Here is a 21,487-nt window from a genome sequence, read left to right as displayed (position 1 = left end):
CCCGCATCCACGGGACGCTCCGCACCCTTCCCGCCGCCGCCCTCAGCGCAGCCGCCGCGGGGCGGGGCCGCTCCGCGCGGACCGGCCAATAGGAGCGCGGGTCGCCGCGGGGCTCAGCCAATCAGCGCCGGCGCTGGCAGCGCGGGCCGGGGCTGCGGGAGGGAGCGGTGTGGGCGGCGGCCGGGACGCTCAGCCCGCTCCGCGCCCCGAGCAGCGGGAGAGCGGCGGGAGAGCGGCGGGAGAGCAGCGGGAGCCGGAGCCCTGAGCCCGCGGAGCCCTGAGAGCTCCATCCGGAGGAGCGAGAGGCCCGCCGGAACCCGCGGCTGCGGCTGCTGACCCGCCTGAAATGCTGTTCTCCTTGGCCCTGATTGCATCCCGGGCTTCCGACACCGCCCAGATCACTGAGGTTTCGGGAGAAACGCTGTCGCATCATCCCTGGCCTGACCGGGACAATAAAACAAAATCAATCAAAATTGAATAAAATAACCCAAAATGTGGCAAAATTTAATAAAATTTAACACGGGAGAAAATTAAAAATAACACCAAGCAGGCAGCGCTGCTTAGGAGAGGCTGTCGGAAGCCGCTCGGGCGTGCGGGAGCTCCGGCGGGCCGGAGCATCCCGGGCCGGTCACCGGGGCTCGCCCGTGAACCCATGCTGGACCATGCGCCTCCGCTAGGAACGTCGTAGGAATGGGGTCCTAAAAGTGAATGTGGCAGAATTTCATCTGCGTGTCTCCGTCTGTACTTTGTGTTTCGATTTAGCCGCTGCATAGCAATTAAAAAAAAAAAAAAAAAAAAAAAAAAAAAAAAGCCGACAACCCATATGCAGTTTCTTTGTTTGTTTTTTTCCCCTTGGATTTGATTATTTGAGGTTGGTTACATTTAATTCGGGTTTGGGATTTTTCCTTAACTCTAAGACTGATTATTATATATACAGGCCGTTAATTCACACAAGTTGACCTTTTCTTTTTTATTTTTTTCTCTTTTTTTTTTTTTGTTTGTTTTTTGTTAAGGGTGGCCCAAGTATTACGATTTGATGGAACACCTCTATCAAAACTCACAAATTCTAAAGACATGGAAATATTTCCCGTATCACAGTTGAATTATTATACCCTTTCCACGACCTCACAGCACACATGATGCATCCATCCCCGGCAGCAGCTCCACGGTGGGTGCCCTCCTTTGGGAAAGCAGCAGACAAATATATTGAAATCAAGACCTGGCAGGAAATATTCCACATCCTGCTGACGGTGCTTTAAATGACAACAGGATTTTCGACTTCACCAACAGATTAAAAAGATCCCCCTCTTTGCAGGAGAGGGTTTTCCATTTATTTTCATGTCAGAAAGATAACTTCCGTCTTGGGATAAAATGTATCAAGTAAGTGGGTGTACAAGGCCAAATAAGGGGGAAAGAAGAAAAGAAAAAACAGCAACGCTGCAGTGTCAAAGCTTTAAAGGAAATTCAAAATCGAAATTTGAATTCCTGCTTCCTATTGCTGTCAAGCACGACATAGCCTTTAGTGAGCAAACGAATGATCATATTTGTATCTTAAATTCTCGCAGATACTGAAAGTAGTTTGTTTGTCTTTTACATTACATCGCCTACACCCCAGACTGAAATAGGGCTCGATCCTGAAAACTCACAGTCTTCTAAGTGTATCGAACAATCAAAGAGATTCACCTTCTGCTCCAGAGTTGTGAGCTATGCTAAGCCAAAAAGCGGAGTTCCCCCCTGACTCTGCCTGCCCGAGGGCACACGGAAAGCCCCAGCTCGGACCTGAGCGGGCAGACCCGCGCAGCTGGCTGGTCACAGCTGGCGGGTAACTGTCGGCAGTGTTGCATCCTTTTGCCTGGTGAGCTGGAGGAACTGCCAGGCGAAAGAGATAATTTTCTGACAGTCATTTTTTTTTAAAGTTGAACTCGTTTCAGGTTTTTCATACCAAAGAATAAGAAGATTCTTTCTTCAAATAAAAGTAACAACGATTCTAAAGAAGAGTGTTTGCAGAAGTGGCACGTTTCACGGAGTGCAAACAGGTAAAAAAAAGACTAATATTGTTCAGCCTTTAACAGCTCTGCCCTCGCCTTGTGCACAACAAAGTAACAAAAAAATATTTCAAAAATCCGAGACATCGAGAACGGATTTGATTTGGGATTTTTGCCCTTAGGTGAGAGAAGGAAAATGCTCAGGCGACATTCAGAGTCAAATTGTTTAGAGCTTGACCCAAAGACGCTGCATACAGATAGGTCTGAGCTTCCAATCATCAGAAGCATTGTGAAGAACACGAGATCCTGCTGACAGCAGTTCAACGAACAAACAGTAGTTTGTCAGTAACTTTATTTCTTTTTTTAAAAAATCGCATGACAAACTGGAACCAAGACCAAAATACTGTATCCACTGTACATCGTTCATTAGAAAACAAACATACACCACATTTGTATTCTACCAAACAGAGAGTGTATTTCCTTTAAAATTATATAGTGCGTGCTTTTAGAGTCATGCTTTTTAATATTTATTTTACATTTGTTACTCAAATATTATCTGCTATAAATAATTGCAACGTGATCAAATGGTGCACCTGTTATGCGAACCTCTTCCATGCTGCAGGAGCGGGTTTTTATTGGCTGTTCTTTTCTGTCTTTCCAAAAAGCTGTTGGTATTGCTTTATTGGGACTCGAGCAAGCACAGGTGAGGTGTCAAATAAAGTGTACAGGTGCCAGAGGCGCTTGCAGACCCGGGTCTGCTGCTGAGCCCCACGGCTCAGACCACTGGAACGAGTGATGGGAGAGCGCATAGAAAAAAAACATCGTTTCCAAAAGGCACAATTTTCTCGACACGAAGGTACAATAAAAATATATGGCCACTGAACTGCGGGCGTCTATCGGGATGCGGTGCCTGTCCAGTGAGATCCCGGGCCCGCCAGGGTTTTGCCCTTCCACCCCTGTCCCGGCACCGCAGCTGCAGCGGCGGGGGCGACGCTGTGGAGGGAACCCGGGGACGCCCGCGCACCCCTGCCCGCCCCGCCGGAGGCTCTGCCCGCCAGCCCGCGCTCCTCCGCGACACGGCCTCCCGTGGGACCGCCCCGGGAGCCCAGAGCAATAGGGAGGGGGGGCTGCAGCGCTCCCCTCACCCCCGCCCCGCCCCGGCCGCCTCCCTCATCACTGCTCGCGGTGCCGGCTGCCGCTCTCCGGGTCGCTCTGGTCGTCGGTGAAACAGACGTCCACGTCGCTCTCGTTGTCAGTCTTTTGCTCCTGCTCGGGCTGCGGATAGCCAGAGTCATTCTTGTCCTCGGCTGCCTTGCCGAGGCTCTGCCCCGGGTGCCGGGATTTGACGTGCCTCTCCAGGTCGCGGCGTCGCACCAGCACCTTGCCGCAATACTCGCAGCGGTAGGGCGTGTTGCCCTCGGCGTGCAGGCGGATGTGTTTGTTGAGATTGCTGGGGTCCCCGAAGGGCCGCAGGCAGACCTTGCACTTGAGCGGCTTGTAGCCGGTGTGAGTCCGCATGTGGATCTTCAGCCCGTACTTGCGGGAGTACAGCTTCCCGCAGTACAGGCACAGGTGCCCGGTCTTGGGTTTCCCTCCGGCCGCGCCGGCCGCCCCCGCCGGCAGCGTCTCCAGCCTCCCTCGGCCTTTCTCGGCCGCCAGCTCGGAGAGCTGCTGCGTGTGCATGGCGATCTCCCGGTCGATGCTGGCCAGCGAGCCCAGCTCAGCGGCATGCAGACCCGCCGCCGGCCCCGCGAAGTACGACACCGACTCAGGGTACTTGAGGAGGCCGCCGAGGTGCAGCTTCAGCGGGTAGTAGGGCGCGGCCCCGTAGAGCAGCTCCCCGTTGTAGACGGTGAGCGGCATCACCGGCAGCCCGCACTCGCCCGCGTACGCCTTCAGCCCCTCGAAGGGCGGCAGCGCGAAGCGCTCCAGGGCCCCGCCGGGCAGCGGCGGGTAGCGGGCGGGAGGCAGCGCGGCCGCGGGCAGCCCCCGCTCCACCTGCCGGAAGGCCGAGGCCTCCTCCAGCGGAGAGAGCAGGGGGAAGGCGCGCAGCCCGCCGCCGCAAGCCAGTCCCGCCGCCGCTGCCGCTGCCTGCGGGGCGGCCTCACCCGGCAGCGCTCCGCACTTAGGCGGCGCCTCGGCGGCGGCCCGTCCCGCCTTCAGTCCCCCCAGCAGTTTAGAGAAGCCGAGGGCGGCAGCGCCCCGCGCCTCTTCCCGCAGCGAGCCGGCGGGGCGGAAGGCCGAGCGCGCCCCGGGGCACAGAGCCAGCCCGTTGCCGCCAGCCGGCCCCAGCAGCGGCCCCGGCCCGCGGGCGGCCCCCACGCTCATGTCCAGGGCGCGCTCCTGCTCCTCCTTGCCCGCCGCCCGTTTGGGCAGCGCCGGCTTGGCGAGCGGTGGGGAGGCGGCGACGGCCTCCCGCTTGACGGCCTCCCGAGGGCCGCAGCCGGGCGGGGGGTGGCCGCGCAGAGAGGCGGCCGGCAGCTCCTTGGGGGGCAGACCGAAGGCGGTGGCAGCGGGCCGGCCGTGGTCGTGATGGAGGAAGGGCCGGCCGTGGCTCAGAGCGCAGTGGAAGTGGACGTGCGCCTTGAGGCTGTTGGGATACTTGAAGGTCCTCCAGCAGTACCAGCAGATGTACCGCTCCTCCCCTGCGGAGGCAAGCGGAGGGACCCGTCAGAGGCGGCCGCGCATCCCCGTGCCTCCCCGCGCATCCCCGCGCTCCCTCCGCCTCGTCCCGCCCCCGCCGTGCTGTACCGCGGAGCGGAGCGGTGCGGGCGCTGCGTGGTCCGGGCCGAGCTCCCGCGAGCGGGGCGCCGTAGGGCCGGGGGGAGCAGCTGCTGCCGCGAGTCGTCTGTCGGAGGGCCCATCTGTTGGCGTTTGCAGAGGAGGTAGCGTATGTCAGGGAGTCGGCTGCACCGAACAAAGGCCAATCTAATGATCGTGAGCCCCTCATTACGCGGCGAGACAATATCCGATATGTATGGGCCATATGTAATCGTTCCCTTTCAGAGGACAATGCCCTTTGTGCCCCGTCCCATTTCGACTTCTCTCAAGCGGAACAGACCTCGGTGGCCGCGGCTGTGGTGGCTGCCCGACACCGCTGAGGCTCAGACTCCACTTTCCCCCTCCTGGCCTTGCTTGCCAGGAGGGTACACCAAGGAGGAGCATCTCCCCAGCCCAGACGGTGAAACGCCGCCTCTGTGGCCACCTGTCTGTCTAGGAATCTTTTCCTTCCTTCCTTCCTTCCTTCCTTCCTTCCTTCCTTCCTTCCTTCCTTCCTTCCTTCCTTCCTTCCTTCCTTCCTTCCTTCCTTCCTTCCTTCCTTCCTTCCTTCCTTCCTTCCTTCCTTCCTTCCTTCCTTCCTTCCTTCCTTCCTTCCTTCCTTCCTTCCTTCCTTCCTTCCTTCCTTCCTTCCTTCCTTCCTTCCTTCCTTCCTTCCTTCCTTCCTTCCTTCCTTCCTTCCTTCCTTCCTTCCTTCCTTCCTTCCTTCCTTCCTTCCTTCCTTCCTTCCTTCCTTCCTTCCTTCCTTCCTTCCTTCCTTCCTTCCTTCCTTCCTTCCTTCCTTCCTTCCTTCCTTCCTTCCTTCCCTCCTTCTGACTGCCTCTCCCCACTTTCCCCTTTCCTTTACCTTTCCTTTCTCCTTACCCTCTTCATTCTGTCCTCTCCTCTTTTTCTGTCTCTTTGTACCCGTATTTTTTTCTCTCGTTTCTTCCAGTCACCATACTACCCTGTTAAGCCCCTGAATTTCCCTTTTGGCTTTTGCCCATCCTGACCGTCCTCAGCTGACCCTCACGCCGCAGTTTAATGCACCGAAACACCTAAGGAGGAAATGAGAGCCCTCTCCAGGTCTGGGGGCAGCTCCTCACGTTTCGGGGAATCCCGTGAGGGATGAGACGGGGTGAGACTTTGCGTCGTGCCCCGCGTCTGTCAGGGCACCCGGGGAGGGCGGGTCGCTGGGGTGGATGCGATGGCCTCTCGAGACGGCTTTTGACAGGGATCAGTCGATGTCTGCTGCGGGTGGAAAACGGAATCTTCGCTCTCCGCGGGAAACTCGTCTGCGAACTCGCGTGGAAGCACTGCGCGCTGTATCTCCCCTTCTGTGTCCTCGTTGCCGCGCTCAGCTTTTCCTCGCTAGCCGTGGAGAGGCGGTCCCGAGATCTGCAGCATTGTGAAGGCGTTGGACGCTGTTTTTCGCCCCGTCGAGGAGGGAGAGAGACGGAACTGTGTCTGCCAGGACCCCGGAGAGGCATCGGCCACGGGAGAAGCAACCGCGGTGGCAATCCCACCGCCGTGAGACGGAAAACGGGTGAAGGAGCGGTATGGATGGAAAGGATTATGGCCACGGACTGCCACGGACCCCCTCCCGCTCTCTTCGTTTGCCTATGCAGGTCACTTCAGCGGCGCGAAGCGGCCCCGACATCCTGGGCAAAAGATGGTCGGGACCGGCTCCCGACTGCCACCGAGCCCGGCCCGCCGCTCCCCTCCCTCAGCTCCAGTTCAAGAAAAACGGCTCGAAGGGAAAGAAAAAAAAAAAAAAAAAAAAAAGAAGAAAAAAAAATACAAAACAAAAAAAAACACGGAAAAAACCCCAAAAATAAAACCAAAAACACCTCTCAAAACACTCTCACCAAAAACCACCTCTTTCTCACCATGGTGACCAAAATTAACAGGGTCAAGCACAGAAGAATTCCAAATTTTTGATTTGGTTTGGTTTTTCCACTCTGTGTTTTTTTAAAAAAAAACCTCCGAATTATTCCACTGTCATTTTTTTCGGTTGGTGGGGGTTTGGGAGTTCAGTTTGGTTTTTCGGCTTTTTTTTTCAGCATATGATCATTAAAAGAAGAGCACTTCAGCATGCTGTTACACTTTTTCTGAGTCTGCATTAATCAGACTGGAAACTGTGGGGCCGAAGACACAGCGGATCCGTAGGGCCACTTTGCAAATCAGCCTTGCTTCGACGGGGCGAGGAGGATGCCGCACGCTGGGAGCCTCTTGCTGACCTGAGCTCTCTTTCGTTTTTCCCCCGAGTAGCATTGGTACCCATCCGCAGCAAGGGCTGCTGGACAGGAATGGGGCACAACTCACCGTCGTGTCCTCCTTGCTACCGAAATTTCGGCAGGCTTTTCGAGGGGGTGACCCTCGGAAGATCCGTGACCTCACTGCCCTTCGACGTGGCGGGGACAGAGACGTGATCAAGAGGGTTTTTTCCGGGTGTAGTTTTCAATTTGGGCTCTTGCACATAACACGAGTCGATGAGATACGGTAGCCAGAGCCTGGTTTTCCAGCAGCCATCCCTTCGGGACGGACCCTGGTCACCTTGTGGAGCGACCAGCCGTGACGGGGAGGGAGGGGGCAGCCCCTGCCCGGATCGTGTACTCGCTCCCTTCCCGGGGACACCGCCGAGCTGAAGGATCTTCCGCGTCAAGCAGGAGCGGCTGGGGTTCCCTCATCTCCCGCGGAGTGGACTCAGCCCGAGGGTGGTACCCACTGGCAGCTGCCGCCACCGACGCCCCAGGGAGCGTCCGGACCCAGGATCAGCGGGAGGGGGTGGCTGCAGCCAGGGAAGCCCGACAAGTGAACGCTGAAGTGTTTCGTCTTTTTTCACCCTCGCCTTTTTTTTTTTTTTTTTTTTTTAATGTGCTGTGCAATTCCAGCTAAGAATAGGTTTGTGGATTGAAACGAGCCGTCCCAGACGGGTGTCTTCCCCTTCCCAACATCTTTGGATGTCCTGATTTCAGTGTGATTTGACGCCGACTTAACCTTTTACCTAATGTATTCTAATCTACAGGGACTGCCCAGTTTTGGCTTGATTATGTGAATCTACCCTCAAGAGAACCTGAAAAGAGTCTATGAAACTCTGAGCACGGAAGGTAAACCCGATGTTTTTAGAAACTACTGAACCAATTTGCTGCCTCGCATACCAGCTATAGCGATGTTTCACAGAAACCCCATTTGCCTATCAAAGAATCATTAAATCAGGACGATAACGGAACAACTCGACGCACGGGGGCCTTTCCATACGCTACCGAGTTAATAGATCACCCTTTAAATGTAAGCAGATGGAGTCTTAGTTTAAAGGGTGGTGTGTTAAATTCACGGCAGCTGTACTGGCATTTATTTTTCTGGGGCCCACGTTTGCCTACCGCAGTTTGAGTTCCCGTCAAAGGTGTCAGTTAAAGAGGGCTTGTTTTGTTTCATTTAATTTGGTTGCTCTGAAATGAGTGCCCGCATCTGTACCTTTCTCGTCGTGCGTCGGCGTGGCCGTGACGGGGATGTCAAACCACTGTGCCAGAGGGTTGGAGTACCAGACGGTGAGCTCCTCTCCCGGCTGGACATCTCTCAGCGCCCGGTAGAAAATCTGGAGAGGGAAGAAAGGAAACTTCTTCAGGTGGCTTGAGAGGGGAGGCAGGTGGCAGAGAGAGGTGCCACGCCAGCCCGGAGCCGCGAGTGGGGTACCTGTCCTCCTGGCAGATCCGCAACAGCCTCCAGTGTCTGCTCTTGGGAGTTTCGGGCAGCTCTGATTAACCCTATCCACTCCAGAGCTGAGCTCCCGGCTTCATCCACTAATTCCCCTCTGACCATCCGCACCTGGAAAACAGGCGGCACTGCTGTCATTTTCAAGTGAAACGAAACACAAAGAGAGCAAAAAGCTAACCCGTCCCCCTGCCTGCCTGGCCCGTCAAGCTGCTTCCCCACACTAGACAGGGTGCTGAGCATCGCAGCTGAAAGCAGCGGCGAGAGCATCTCCTTTTGCCTCCCGTTTAACGCTGCCATCCTCACCCACCTTTGAGTAGGACATTCCCCGGCTCGCAGGTGCCTTGGGAGAGATGCGACTGCCCTAGCGGGGGTTGCAGCTCTGCAGGGTTAGGATGGAAGACCCCGTGCCCGGCAAGGGGAAACGGGATTTTTCCCTTGGGTCGCATTGATCCAAACGCGCCCTGTCCAGCCGCAGCTGCTACATTTCGTTTAACGCTATATTAAATGCCTAGGTACGATTATTTTTTTTTTTTTTTAAGAGTTTATGCAGACTTTGAGTCCATACAAAACCATTGCGACATGCGGGACTTGTCGGGAGATGGGGAGAGGGAAAGGGGAGAATATTCTGCTCAGCTACAAAGTCCCTGTAGCCCCATACTTCATAATCTGTTTGCCCATACAAAGAGAAAATGAAGTGCCCATTCCCTGAATGACCGTGCAATAAAAGTCATCGGAACAAAGCAGTCTAAAGCGAGAAACCAAGGGAGCCAGATGAGAAATAAATTTGAGTGGGCTGGCAGAGCGTTTAAAAACAATTAAAGTGCATTAAAAATCAGAGCGGAACGCGTGAGCCGCGGCTGCCCGGGGGGCAAAAGGAGGGGTCTCATCCTCAGCCCCCTGAAGAGCCTGATGGACGGGACGAAAGCCTTTCACCTCCTCCTCCTCCTCGATCCTTCTCTCGGACACGGACTGACCTCGAAGCCGGCAGCCGGGTGGCCGTCATCCCTACCTCCCGCTCCGGCTGTTTGCAGCTCCGGAGGGGAGGTCCCTCCGAGGCTTTGGAGGGAGGACGAGCTGCGCAGGGGTGCCCCGACACCTGCGACCTGCACCCCGACGCCGTCTCTGGGGTAGCCCCGGCCCTCCCGCCCCACACTCCTTTCAGGCCCAAGCCAAAGGACTCGCGGCTGGGAATAGGGATTTGGGGCACGAACTCGAGCCAAATGCAGAAATAAATCCGTGCATCTGCCTCTACCCTGCTTCTTCTCGGGACAAAACCCGGGGGCTGTGACGGCCTCATGCCCCCGCCTCGCCGGGGCTCCAGGTGCGAGGAGCCGGCCGTGGCACGTCCTGGCTCTACCAGGGAAAGGGGCAATGCCCCAGTGAGGGGACGCCCGGAGGGCGGGGGCTGGGTGGCGGGACCAGGGCCCTCCGACACCGGGTACGGGGCTCAGGAGACGCTTCCAGCACGTCTATATCCAAGGCGGGGGCGCGTCTGCTCCTCCGAGAGAGCACCCGTATCCTCTGGCCTCGCCCCGGAGGCCGGCCGGGCTGGGGGCCCCGGCGCTGGGTAGGAGGGAGAGAGAGCACGGGCGGGCAGGCTTTCCTGGCAAAACCACGGGGAGACATCTCAAGACGTTCTGGAAATGTTTCCCTTTGCTTTCCTGGCTCGCTCTAAGAAGGGAGGATCGAAGAGAGACGGGGGAAGAGCAGCCTCTTCTCCCAGAGCCGGCTTCCCCCGAGCCAACGAATAATCAAGGTCCAGCGGTGCAGGAGAGACCGTAGGAAAATACCTTTTTTTTGGGTCCTGGCTCCTTGCGGTCTGACAGGTACTTGCCCAGTTTGAAGGCGCCCGGCACAGGACCCAGGCGCAGCCCGGCCGGGATGCAGCTCTCCGCGCTGACGCTGATGGCCGGAGCCCTGCTGGTTTGCATCGCTGCCGCTGGGTGTGAGCGCTCGGGAACCCCAACTACTTAAGGGGGCCGGAGTGACAGCAGCAGGCGGCGGGAGGATGAGCACAGGCGTATCTCCGCCCGCAGAGTGACGCGGCGCTGTGTGGACGCCGGCTTTTCAACGAGAGCAGGAGGGGTACCCCTTGGCAGGGGGATGCTCTGGGGCGCAGAGTTTGGTGAGAGAGTTTGGCTCCTCGAGCAGCTGCGGAGTCCCATCCAAGAGGGTCACATGGAGCCTTTCCCTAACCCTCCTGCATAATCAGGCAGAGTGAATGGCTGGCAGACAATGGGCCAGGCGACCTTCCCATTCCTAAAAATCCAATTTGTCAAGGGCAAAGAAAAGGCGCTGGTGAATCAAAGGTCTGGAGGGACCATTAATCCTCAGCATGGGGTATTGTCCCCGAGACAGTTACGATATTTTAAGTGACAAATCCACTGTATAATTTCTCCATAAATTTTACTTCCTTTTATTGTTCCTCGACAAACCAGTTTTGGAAAATAAGTGACTATTTTAAGTCTACTTGGCTGAGCCTTTTGAGGTTTAATATACTTCAAAGATTTTTAATTCTCTTCCCTTGGCTTTATTGTAAAGGAGATTAAACAAAGAGATGGGGAATGTTTTGAGGACTTGTTAACTTCTATTGATTCCCGGCGTGTGCCATACAGAAATTGGGCAGGTACTTGATGGGAAAACACCAGAAAATACCTACACTTTTTTTTTAAGAACGACCATATTACCATCTCAGTGGTTTGGTTTCAGGCCAGTAATCTGTTTCAGAAGGGCTTTGATCCTTAAGGAGGCTGAATAGCACAAAATATGAGATGCCGTAGCCCCTGTAAAACACAAACCGCTGCACCTGCAAGTGCTGGGGAAGCTGTGTCTGTAGTTCCTGCGATTAAGAAATAGAGACAGGAGGAAATAGAGACATACAGCCACCAGGAAGCAGGCAGGCACGGCCAGCAGATAACACAGATATCTAGCAAAGAGTGTGCGGCTGGATTCCTCCTTTAATACATCCACAAGTTCTTCGCCCACACACAAAATCTCTTGCACCAAAACCGCTTTAGGAGGTGGAACCTGCAAAAAGCAAATGTAAATAAAGCCAGAACGAAGATACTCAAGTGGAGTGTGTGTCTATGTCCCTCCTCTTCGCATAAATATTTTAATTAAGATACAACGAAGTGCTAGGATTAAGTCATCTTATAATTCAGGCTGGATGAATGTCCCAGAAATTTCCCAGGAGCTGAAAAGGAAAGGTGTGCGACTTTTTTCTTAAGTGCATGCAACAGTTCAGAAATGCCTGTCAGACCAAGAAGGACACTAACAAACTCAGTTTTCAACTTTCGCTTTTATACTCTTGTCTAATTCCTGCTGGCGAGTTTTCTCTGCTCCATGCCTCATAACACTCAAAAAAAAAAAAAAAAATTTCTAAACCTTTCTGCTTTGGAGAAGTTGCAAAGTTGCACATGAGATTTTATCCACTGCTTTCAGAAACCATTGCACATATGGAGCTTTTTTCCTTTTTCTTTCTTTTTTTTCTTTTTTTTTTTTTTTTCCTCGTGGCGTTTTTGTAATAGTCAGCCCTAATAAATTTCAAAAGGAAAGCCAAAACACTTAGAGGTATATTTGCCGAGAGACGCCAGGTAACTGAGCGGGCTCTTCTCAAGTAATCCGCTTTCTGCAAGATAAACCTTGGCACGTCGCTTTCGATGCGATTGTGTGCGGGAGCTTTACTCTGGATTTGTTTGCCGCGGTCACGAGTGGCACCGTGAGAGCAAAGGCCACGGGGATGCGCGCGGGGAACGAGAGCGATTTTGCACCGGCGCCCCTCATCAGCTGGCGGCCGCAAAAATCTTCTTTCCCCCCTCCCTGCCCTTCACCGCGCCGGAAAGCACTGAAAGCTCAGCCTGGCAAGTCACCGCCGCCGCTGCGATGATATTTGTCCACGCTGGCCGCCGTTCGCTGCGGGCCCGCCGCGGCGATGCGCTGCCAGCCCGCCCGGTGCCGGCCGGCCGCCTTCCCGGGGCACCGGCGGCCGCTGCCAAGGCTGGGGCGAGCCCTGGTGTGTCAGCGCCTCTGCGGGAGCGGCGGGAGCGCAGGGCTGGTCGGTGCGGCCCGTTCCGCCCTCGGCGCTGCCCGCCGGCACGGGGAGGGAAGCGCGGGGCTCCCCGGACCGGAGACACCGGGAAGGGACGGGGACAAGGACGGGACGCGGCGCTGCCACCGGGGGCTGCCGGCCGGCACCGAGCAGTAGTCTGTGAATGTGTTTTTAGCAGTGGCCCGTATTGGTGCGCACGCGAGATAAATGTCGCGCCCGCCCCACCCCGTGCCTTCCCCCTGCAGCATCAGCGACCATCGATCGCATCTCTCCGGGGTGCAACGCCAGGGATCGTCCCGGGAGCAGGGATGGGTTCGTTTTCACTTCGGCAGGGTTGGGAAGAGGAGGGGGGAGAGGATGTGGGGAACTGAAGATGACCCCTTTGATCAGCGGCATGAATGGGGAAAAAGGATAAACAAGAAGTTGAGAGCAATAAATTTAAGCCATGAACATGTCCCTGTAACCTCTGGCCTGGCCACTCGAGGATGAGACCGGCTTGAAATTCCGAAAGCCGCAGAGGTAGAGAGAGGGCCTTTAAGGCGACCAAGGTATCCTACTGCTCCGCCTCGGGAGCCGCTCCCTCCCAGGCCTTAATGAGTCAAAAAGCGTGAACGACACGCGAACAATTTTATCAATAGGACCATGTAAAGGCCGACTGTGAGGAAAGTTATTTATTAATATAGCCGATTGTGGCTGGTTCCCATCCACTCAGAAAAGAAAAGCCCTTGCTCTGGAAGCATTCACACCAGTTCTCCAATTTTTATTCTGTCCTGTGGCTCAAAGTTGAAGTTCCCCAAGTGAAATAAATTGTCCACAAAAGAGGAAAGGAACCACATTTTCTTTTATTTTTCCTTCCCTAAAAAGGAAGGGTGAAACCGATCTAATGTGCCCACTGGAGCAAGATGCAGCATGAAAGGCCGGGTGTTAAAAGTAAAAGCAGCCTTTGGAGCAAATGGGATGGAAAATTAAATGAAATTAAATAGCTTGAACGACCGTATTGTCCCTTATTAAAAAGACACATTAATTACATGGTTTCAGCTTTATTCAAAGACAATGTTTAGACTCAATCAAAACATTCCACTATCGCTCTTTATATACTTAAACCGGGCTGCTAGAGGCACCATTAAAGAGAGATCACTTTTGCCCAGAGATGCGATGAAAGTTATTTTCCTTGGCGGCCCTTATTTATGCCCACCGCTGAACTGCCGGTGCCCCTGAGTAACACTTTGGCACACTGTTCTCCCTGATTTAACAGGTTGCCCCATAATGAGGCATGAATGTTAAGGAACAACAGTCATCCAAAGAGGCACAGTTGCAGAGAGCAATGTCCCACCAGGGAGCTCCATTCAAACCATCAAACCGCTCCGGCACAGAGAAGGTTCAACACCACATTCAGACCAGCATGAATGCCTGTATACAGGGCCCGGCTCATTATGCCGCAGAGCACCGCAGCGGAGGCTGGAACAAAATGCTGCAAGTTCATTCAGCAGGCCATACTCCGGCGGGGCGGCCCAGCCGGCGGCTCCCGGGGTGACCTTTTTCCCAAATGTGTTTGCCCCGACAGGGCTGCCCTTCCCCGGGCTGCGGGACGGGACGGTCCGAGACTCCCGTCCCCGCCCGAGCCGGCCGCGAGGCTCCGCGGCAGGTGGATTGGGATGCAAGGCACGGGGTGGAGGGCAGGGGGAAGGCTTGCTGAGACCATCAAACATGGAAATCCACTTCAAACTGAAGAGACCAAAATGGACACTTCTCTTTCTTTTCGCTTTTTATTTCCTCTTTTTCTCTCTTTTTTTTAAATTTCTTTTTCTCCCATTTTCTCCGTTTCTCTTTTTCCCCTTTTCTCCTCTTCTTCCTCTTTGCCCTTCCCTTCCCTTCCCTTCCCTTCCCTTCCCTTCCCTTCCCTTCCCTTCCCTTCCCTTCCCTTCCCTTCCCTTCCCTTCCCTTCCCTTCCCTTCCCTTCCCTTCCCTTCCCTTCCCTTCCCTTCCCTTCCCTTCCCTTCCCTTCCCTTCCCTTCCCTTCCCTTCCCTTCCCTTCCCTTCCCTTCCCTTCCCTTCCCTTCCCTTCCCTTCCCTTCCCTTCCCTTCCCTTCCCTTCCCTTCCCTTCCCTTCCCTTCCCTTCCCTTCCCTTCCCTTCCCTTCCCTTCCCTTCCCTTCCCTTCCCTTCCCTTCCCTTCCCTTCCCTTCCCTTCCCTTCCCTTCCCTTCCCTCGTTCCCTGCCTTCCCCCATCTTTCTCTATTGCAGCTTCCAAGTATCTTTTCCTCTATCTCCCTCACCTTCTCTAGTTTCAGCTGCTCTTTCTCAAACCCCCTTCCCTCTACCACCCTCTCCTCTGTTCTCTTCCCTCCCTTCACTTCCATTTCTCCCCCGTGACGCCTCCCGCAGCAGCCGCTGCCGCCCCGCCGCGGCGCTGCCGGTGCCCGGTGCCCGGTGCTGCGGGCGGGCGGGCGGTGCCGACCGGCGGGGCCGAGCGGCTGCGGCCGGGCCGGCGGCCCCCAACCAGCTGTGCGGTGCAGACGAGATGCGGGTGGGATATTAAAGCAGCTTTTGAATAGTAATTCAGGTTCTATGGGAATCCGGGCAGATGACAGGAGCTCGATTTGGTATTCGTATTGTTAATCGCGAGCGTCAGCCCAGATCTGATTCAAACACGTTTTGTGCTCGTTAAAAATTCCAGTGTAGGGGCTGAGATTTTTTTTCTTTTTAGCCCAACTTCAATTGGAGGCGAAGCTTGCCGCATAAAGTATTCAAAGTCTGTCTAAAGTTGCCTTTTAACCGTATTCCCCTTCTCCAGCAACCCCCACCGTATCTCTTGGTTCTTTCGGTTGACATGGTGCAAATAAAAGTCAGTAAACTTGTTGCTGAATTGCAATGTTTCGGTGTACCTTATAAATTCATACCTTTTCTCCCTCGATCGCCTCAGAATGAGCCCCTGCCTCAATTCGATTTTCCTTGCTGTTGGGCACATTTAGGAGAAAGTCTATTTGTGAAGTTCATTTCTAGGCAAATGTATTCAAGAGCTGATTGGGATGAATAGGACCGTGTGTCAGCCGCCCCTAATTGGGATTAAAGCACTTCGGACCATATGCAGAGAGTGACAGAAATTCTCAGGTTTCATTGTGCTCAGACTTCCACCCGCCTGGACACTCCCCCTGGAAAAGGGGGATTTATAAAGATTTCAGGGAGAAATTGAGGAAATAAAGGAGACTCAGAAAATGACCAGTCTAATGTTCCTCTGTGGGGCTGCCAGCGTGGCAACTGCCGGGGATGGGGACTGGCAGTGTCGAGAGCCCTGGCCCCGGGTTTCCCTTCAGAGAGAAGGGCAGCAAACCTCAGGTTTCTCGTGCCTGGCTTGCTTTTGGATTTAGAAACCCTGGGGATTACACGGGAGTTTAAAACTCCATAAAAAAAACTTCCTTGGGTGATTCTAGCCTAATGAATGGGCTCCTAAAGGGGAAGGGAGGCAGGGAGAGGAGATGCATGTCTCAGGCAGACACCACTGCCTGCTCAGGCCAGGCGGACATCAGGGAAATGAGGTTTTCTTGGGATGCCGTCCTGCTGCAGCAGGGATGGCCGAGGGCTGTACTCCCTGCTCGGGCCTGCCTGATCTAGTGGACAATACCATGGCCCAGATTGGATGATCTTGAAAGATTCTTTCCAACCCAAACCACTCTGTTGGTCTGTGTTTTTAAAGCAAAGCTGCTCCACGTCCATATCCACCTATTGCCCTGCCTGTTTGTCTGTCCGTCTGCAGGTCAGCCATGGCCTAGCAGCCCCGACACCGCAAAGCATCCTGCCTCTGCTGTGGGGTGTGCTTGTGGGGCCACAGTGAGATGCAACCTCCAAAGCTCAGGCCTGGCCTCCACACTGTGACTATCCCTTGTGTGAGGTCATTGGGATGTGGTAGCCCAAAATGGTGGTGAGAAAATTAACAATTAGGTGAGTGATTTCTAAACTCTGCGGTCAGTTATCAGAAAGATAATGTTTAATCCCATCACAGCCAGACAGAAAAGTGCCTGTATCGCTACCGGCCTTTGTTTGCAGAGGCTACTCTGCATCAGTGTGATGACGGAGAGCTGGTGACCGCCTGCTACTCTCACCCTCTCCGCTCTCCTCTTGAAAGCAGCCATCGTCCCGACGGGGCTGTTTTGTGCCAAAGTACCTGGCTGGACTCACAGCCCGTGTCCCCGCAGTGCCCCGCAGAGCTCGGCAACTCCGGAGCGATACAGACACGACTTTCTGTGGTGATGCTGAGCTGGGTGTCCCTTCCGTATGGGAAATGCCCTGGTGCTACCTGTAGGCTTGTTCGTGGCGGTAGGAAAGGTCCTGCCCCTGCCAACTGATCACGCTGGTCACCCTTGCGGGCACCTTCCCACGTCCCTGGGGCTGGCCGGGTGGGAAGAGGAAACCAGGAGTGTCCCGTGAGTCTCCTGGGCGTGGTGCCCGATTTTCAGCGCTGAACAGGGCTCGGTATGCCACATGCGAGAGGAGGCTGGCCTGGAAAGCAGCGCTATGGCTCTTAACAGCAGATATTGCTGAAGTCCCAGATCAAGGACTGAAGCCGGTTCTCTAGGGCAGGTTTGCCCCTGCATACCTCTTCTGGAAAGTGGAAGGTCTGGTTTAGAAGACGTTGACAGAGCTCTCTGCTCCCAGTATCCTCCCGCACCGTCGGGTTCCCGACGTTGCAAGACAAAGAGCGGCGGGCACGGCTGTGCGGGGGACGGGGCAAAGCGGTCGTGCCGAGTGGCCGCCGCTGAGGCCGGTAGAAGCTCCTGACACAATTTCGCAGCAATTACGGCTGGCTAAGGGCCGGAGGAAAAGGCAAAAGCCCAGCCCTGACGTGCCTTCGCCCCGAGACGGCTACGATATTTAAATAAAAAAGGAATGGGCATCCCAGCGCCAGTCTGCAGCGCTGCCTTAGCTTTCGGAGCAGGGGAGCGGGCGGGTTTGTCAGAACAGCCCTAGCCCTGCCGGGGTAACCCGTGTTTGTCCCTGCTGAGCCAAATCTTGGCCCCTCCCTGAGGAGGAAAACGCGGCCCAGGGGCCAGGGCGGGAGAACAGGGTCTTTGCCTCCGGCTGCCCGGCACCTCCGAGGTGCCTGCGGAAGGGATGTCCAGGAGAACCCACTGCCTGGGGGCTGCTCCTCCGGCTATAGGCAGAGCTGCGCACAACCCTCTACAGCTACAGTATCCATAAGTGTCTCAGGCGCCTCAGAAACAGCAAGGATGCTGGCGCGGTCCGTACACATGCACCCGAATATGTTCATGTGTAAACATACACAGGCATTTATTTATAAATTGATATGCTTGAGTCACTATAATACTTTTTTCTTCATGGTTTTCGTTATAAGAGAGCAGGGATGAAGGCACTTCCTCTCCTTCCTGACCGTCCCTGAGAGACAGGGCTGTTATTTATTGAAAAGCATGTGGAAAAGCCAAAAGTTACTGAACGTGTACAGGACCGATGCCTTAGGAAACATCTGCAAAAGTCTGCGTGGCACCGAGATGTTCCTGCGCTCCAGGGAGCAGCAGGGTGAGGAAACAGGGGGTGCTTCCCTCCCTCCCTGTCCTCCAGCATCAAATATCCACCGAAATCCAATTCATGGAGCTATATTCTGATCTGAGCTCTCTCTGAGTCAGGCTTTGTAAAGACAGCGGTTGTAACACTTAAATCAGGTTCCCTCCACCTCTAGGCAGGCAACCTAGCACTGACTTTTTATTTCAGTCTGGGCTTTAATTGTTTGGGGTTTTTAAATATACAGTGGGAGTACCCTTCTCTGAGCATTACCACAGATTGTCTCTATCCGTTCTGACAGCTTGATAGATTCCAGCCAGACCCTGAATCTCTTCCAGGGATGAAATTGTGCAGCGACAGGAGAAGCCAAAGCACGCAGGCAGAGAGCCCATCCCACAAGAGCTCCCCTTCTCATCCTCAGAGGACTTCTCTGCCGTGCTCAGCTCGGTTCAAGGCGAAAAAAAGAATTATGTGAATTTGTTGCATTTTCCTGAAGACCGAGGGTGGGGGCGGGGGGGACGAGAGATTAATATATTTTAAAATCAGCTCTGTGTTAACAGAAGAATTGCAGCTGTAAAACAAGGCACTTAATTTCTGTAAATATTCTCCTCGAGCGGCACAGTTATAGTACGGCAACACCAACGACATAGCTGGAGCTTGTTTGGTAGGGGGATGCCAAAGACCTCGGGAGAAGCAAGTGCCATCAGTGGCGGGACAGGAGCGGGGATCCGGGTGCGGCGGGGAAAAGGCGCCGTGCCCGCTCCCGCGGCGGATGCCCTCGGTTCGGGAGTCGGGAGGTGCAAACCGTGGTGGTTTCGCCTGTTGGGCTCCCGCCGAATCCAGAGCTTGATCTGAGGAGAGGCAGGGGAAATAAATCACTGGCACGGAAGAAAGAAAGAAAGGGATGAAAAAATGGTAGCTGCTGGAAGGGAGATCTCTCAGCGCAGTGGCACCAGGGAGCAGGGCAGAGCTTGCTGGCTGGCTGGTAACAGTGTAAATGGAGAAAGAGATCGGTTTTGCCAGCGAGTAGGAGAAAGGGCTATAACAGAGCTGACTTCCTAATGAGCGCATATAATGTTGTTAAGGGTTTCAGCGTTTTATGCTGAAGATACGACTTTTCAAGATACGACTATCAGCAAGAAGAAAAAAATAAAACTTTAGCAAAAATGCAGCCATCGGAAACTGTTCGTTACACTCTGGTAAACATTCCCTCATGGTAAAATTGTTGGTGGGGGCGGGAAGCAGAGTAAGAAAACGCATCTTCTAGTATGTGCAGCTCTCTAATTAATGAATCTGACAAACTGAAAGGTCTTTCTCTGGTCCCTATGACTTGAATTTTTATTTTCTTCTTTTTTCATTTTTCTTTCTTTTTTTTTTCTTCTTTTTTCTTTAACCCAATAAAGATATGCAATACTAGAAAATATTTGATTTACATATACTGAATACCGTAGGTTAAACCCACATTATCTAGGGTTTATCAAGTACATCATGAAGAACAGCTCGTTTTCTTCTGTTTATTTTGCCATTGTATATTCCGACGCTAAAATATGCATCATTTTTGACAGATTTGGAGTTATAAGACCAAAGAAACTTGTAGGTGTCATCTGTCAAAAACAATTTTTCATAACAGCCTGCAGATGTAATGTTGTTCTTTCTATTCATTGTTTGTGCTATTAAAATCTAAATAAAATTATTCAGATTTTTTTGCCCAATCGCCTGTGGACCGCTGCCCTCAGCTTCCCCAGTGTCATCATGTTTCAGTCTAAATATTCAAATATGCATTTAGAAGAAGAAGACAGATTAACCTCAAAGTTTCTGTCTCATTCTGCATCTCTCACACAGAAAAACAAGGGCACACTTCAGGCACACTTCAGGCATACACATACAGAAGGGTTAGGTCTTCCACAGCTAGCAGGAAAAATCTAATTTATCTTCGAATATTTCTATCACAGCTTGGTATTTGGCGTGGGGGGTCTTTTTAATAAGCTGACTTCCTTAAATTACTCGTGGAATGAACACTTAAAACCGGAATTGAATCAAGCTTTGCTCAGCTCAAAATGTCTGAGTCGAACTAATCCCTTCTTTTGTGTCATTCTTTTTAAAACTGAATTAGGATGTCCATCGTATAGGTATTCTGCCTGAGAAAGGACTTGTCACTATTGTATCTAAACCTGTGTGCCGAGTGATTTGAAAAAAAAATAAAAATCGACTGCGCACATTGAATTACCGCTGAGAAAATGTTTTCAACAGTCCCTGTCAGCCAGAGCAGCACCCCGGGCTTTAGGGCTCACCCCCAAGTACAGAAACTGCTTTGGGATGAGTGTGGGATTGGACCTTCTGCAAAAGCTAGCCCTCATAGAAGGAATACTTGACTTCCACTCATCCCTTCTGAGCCTTCCAGGCAGCCCCCGAGGTTGATATCTCAGTGCGTCCCCGGGCACCGAGCTGCCAACGCCACACCAAGCTGTCCGCACCCACTGGCACTGCGGCTTGCGGGCTAAGTCCCTGCCCTGCCCGATCTGTGGGAAACCCAGCAACTCCGGACAGCTTTTATTTGAGAAAGGACAGCTCCTTCTACAGCCTGAGTGCCCCGTAGCCGGTGTGCTGAGATTTTCCAGTACTTAACCTTGCAAAGAAAGAAGTTTTATTTTCTCGAATTTGGGGAAATCAAAAATACGCTTGTCACCTGGGATGAGCTTCTAGGACAGGAAATATCTGGATTTTCATCACAGCCCACCTGAAGCTGTCACCCCTCCCCGTTGTGCCAGTGGTCAAAGCGAGCCCCGCTCTCCGTGTCTCTCAACTCCTATAAATATCAGCGTTATGGGCGCTCCCCCCGCAGTCTGTCCGTGGGAGCAGAAGCCAGCCCGGAGCCGCGGGGTCCGCAGCGCAGCCGCGCAAATTGTGCGGAGAGACTGCGAGATGCTGTCGGGGAACAGGCTGCGGTATCCCTGTCCTGAGGCTCCGCCGGGCCGGCCCCAGAGGCCGCTTGTGTTGGAGGCCATTTGAACCCGGGGCGAGAAGACAGCAGTTTCTCAGACTCCCTTTGGGAGCCCGCAAAACCGGCTGGAAAAGATGTGCATAAGAGATGATATAGATATAGATATAGATATAGATATAGATATAGATATAGATATAGATATAGATATAGATATAGATATAGATATAGATATAGATATAGATATAGATATAGATATAGATATAGATATAGATATAGATATAGATGTGCATGTGTGTGTGTTTCTCATATATGAAACCTGTCCAGGGGAATAGAGACACGGAATTATAGAACAGGATAGGGATATATTTTCTCTCTTTGGTTGTATAGTTTTTATTATATAGATCTAGAAATCCCCTCTGAGTTTCTGGCTTGGAGAGAAACTGTTCATTACCAGATAGAGCAAGGCAGCAAAGCCTGCCCTTGTAAAAGCATCTCTCAAGTGTGATCCGGCGAATATGCAACTAAT

At 53.4% G+C, this 21,487-nt stretch overlaps 1 protein-coding gene across 1 annotated transcript; it reads right to left on the bottom strand.

Moving 5' to 3' along the window:
• Nucleotides 1-3,158: 3,158 nt before the first annotated feature.
• On the bottom strand, nucleotides 3,159-10,390 carry PRDM13 (PR/SET domain 13). The gene is made up of 4 exons (XM_058835700.1): nucleotides 10,250-10,390; nucleotides 8,439-8,570; nucleotides 8,220-8,340; nucleotides 3,159-4,630 (listed from the first exon to the last, which is right to left on the bottom strand). Exons 1-4 carry the CDS (start codon nucleotides 10,388-10,390, stop codon nucleotides 3,159-3,161), a joined length of 1,866 nt encoding a protein of 621 aa, XP_058691683.1.
• Between the last annotated feature and the right edge of the window lie 11,097 nt (nucleotides 10,391-21,487).

This window comes from Poecile atricapillus, chromosome 3 (genome assembly GCF_030490865.1).
Source record: "Poecile atricapillus isolate bPoeAtr1 chromosome 3, bPoeAtr1.hap1, whole genome shotgun sequence".
Taxonomy (NCBI): Eukaryota; Metazoa; Chordata; class Aves; order Passeriformes; family Paridae; genus Poecile; species Poecile atricapillus.
Note: the sequence above shows the minus strand (reverse complement) of the source record. Positions and strands in the feature narration are given on the sequence as shown.

Coding starts and splice junctions, on each gene's coding strand:
- PRDM13 (XM_058835700.1), bottom strand. CDS start 10,390: ATGCAAACCAGCAGGGCTCCGGCCATCAGCGTCAGCGCGGAGAGCTGC. Junction 8,341..8,438: donor CGGATCTGCCAGGAGGACAG/GTACCCCACTCG, acceptor TTCCCTCTCCAG/ATTTTCTACCGGGCGCTGAG. Junction 4,631..8,219: donor GCCGACGCACGACGAGAAAG/GTACAGATGCGG, acceptor TTGCCTCCGCAG/GGGAGGAGCGGTACATCTGC.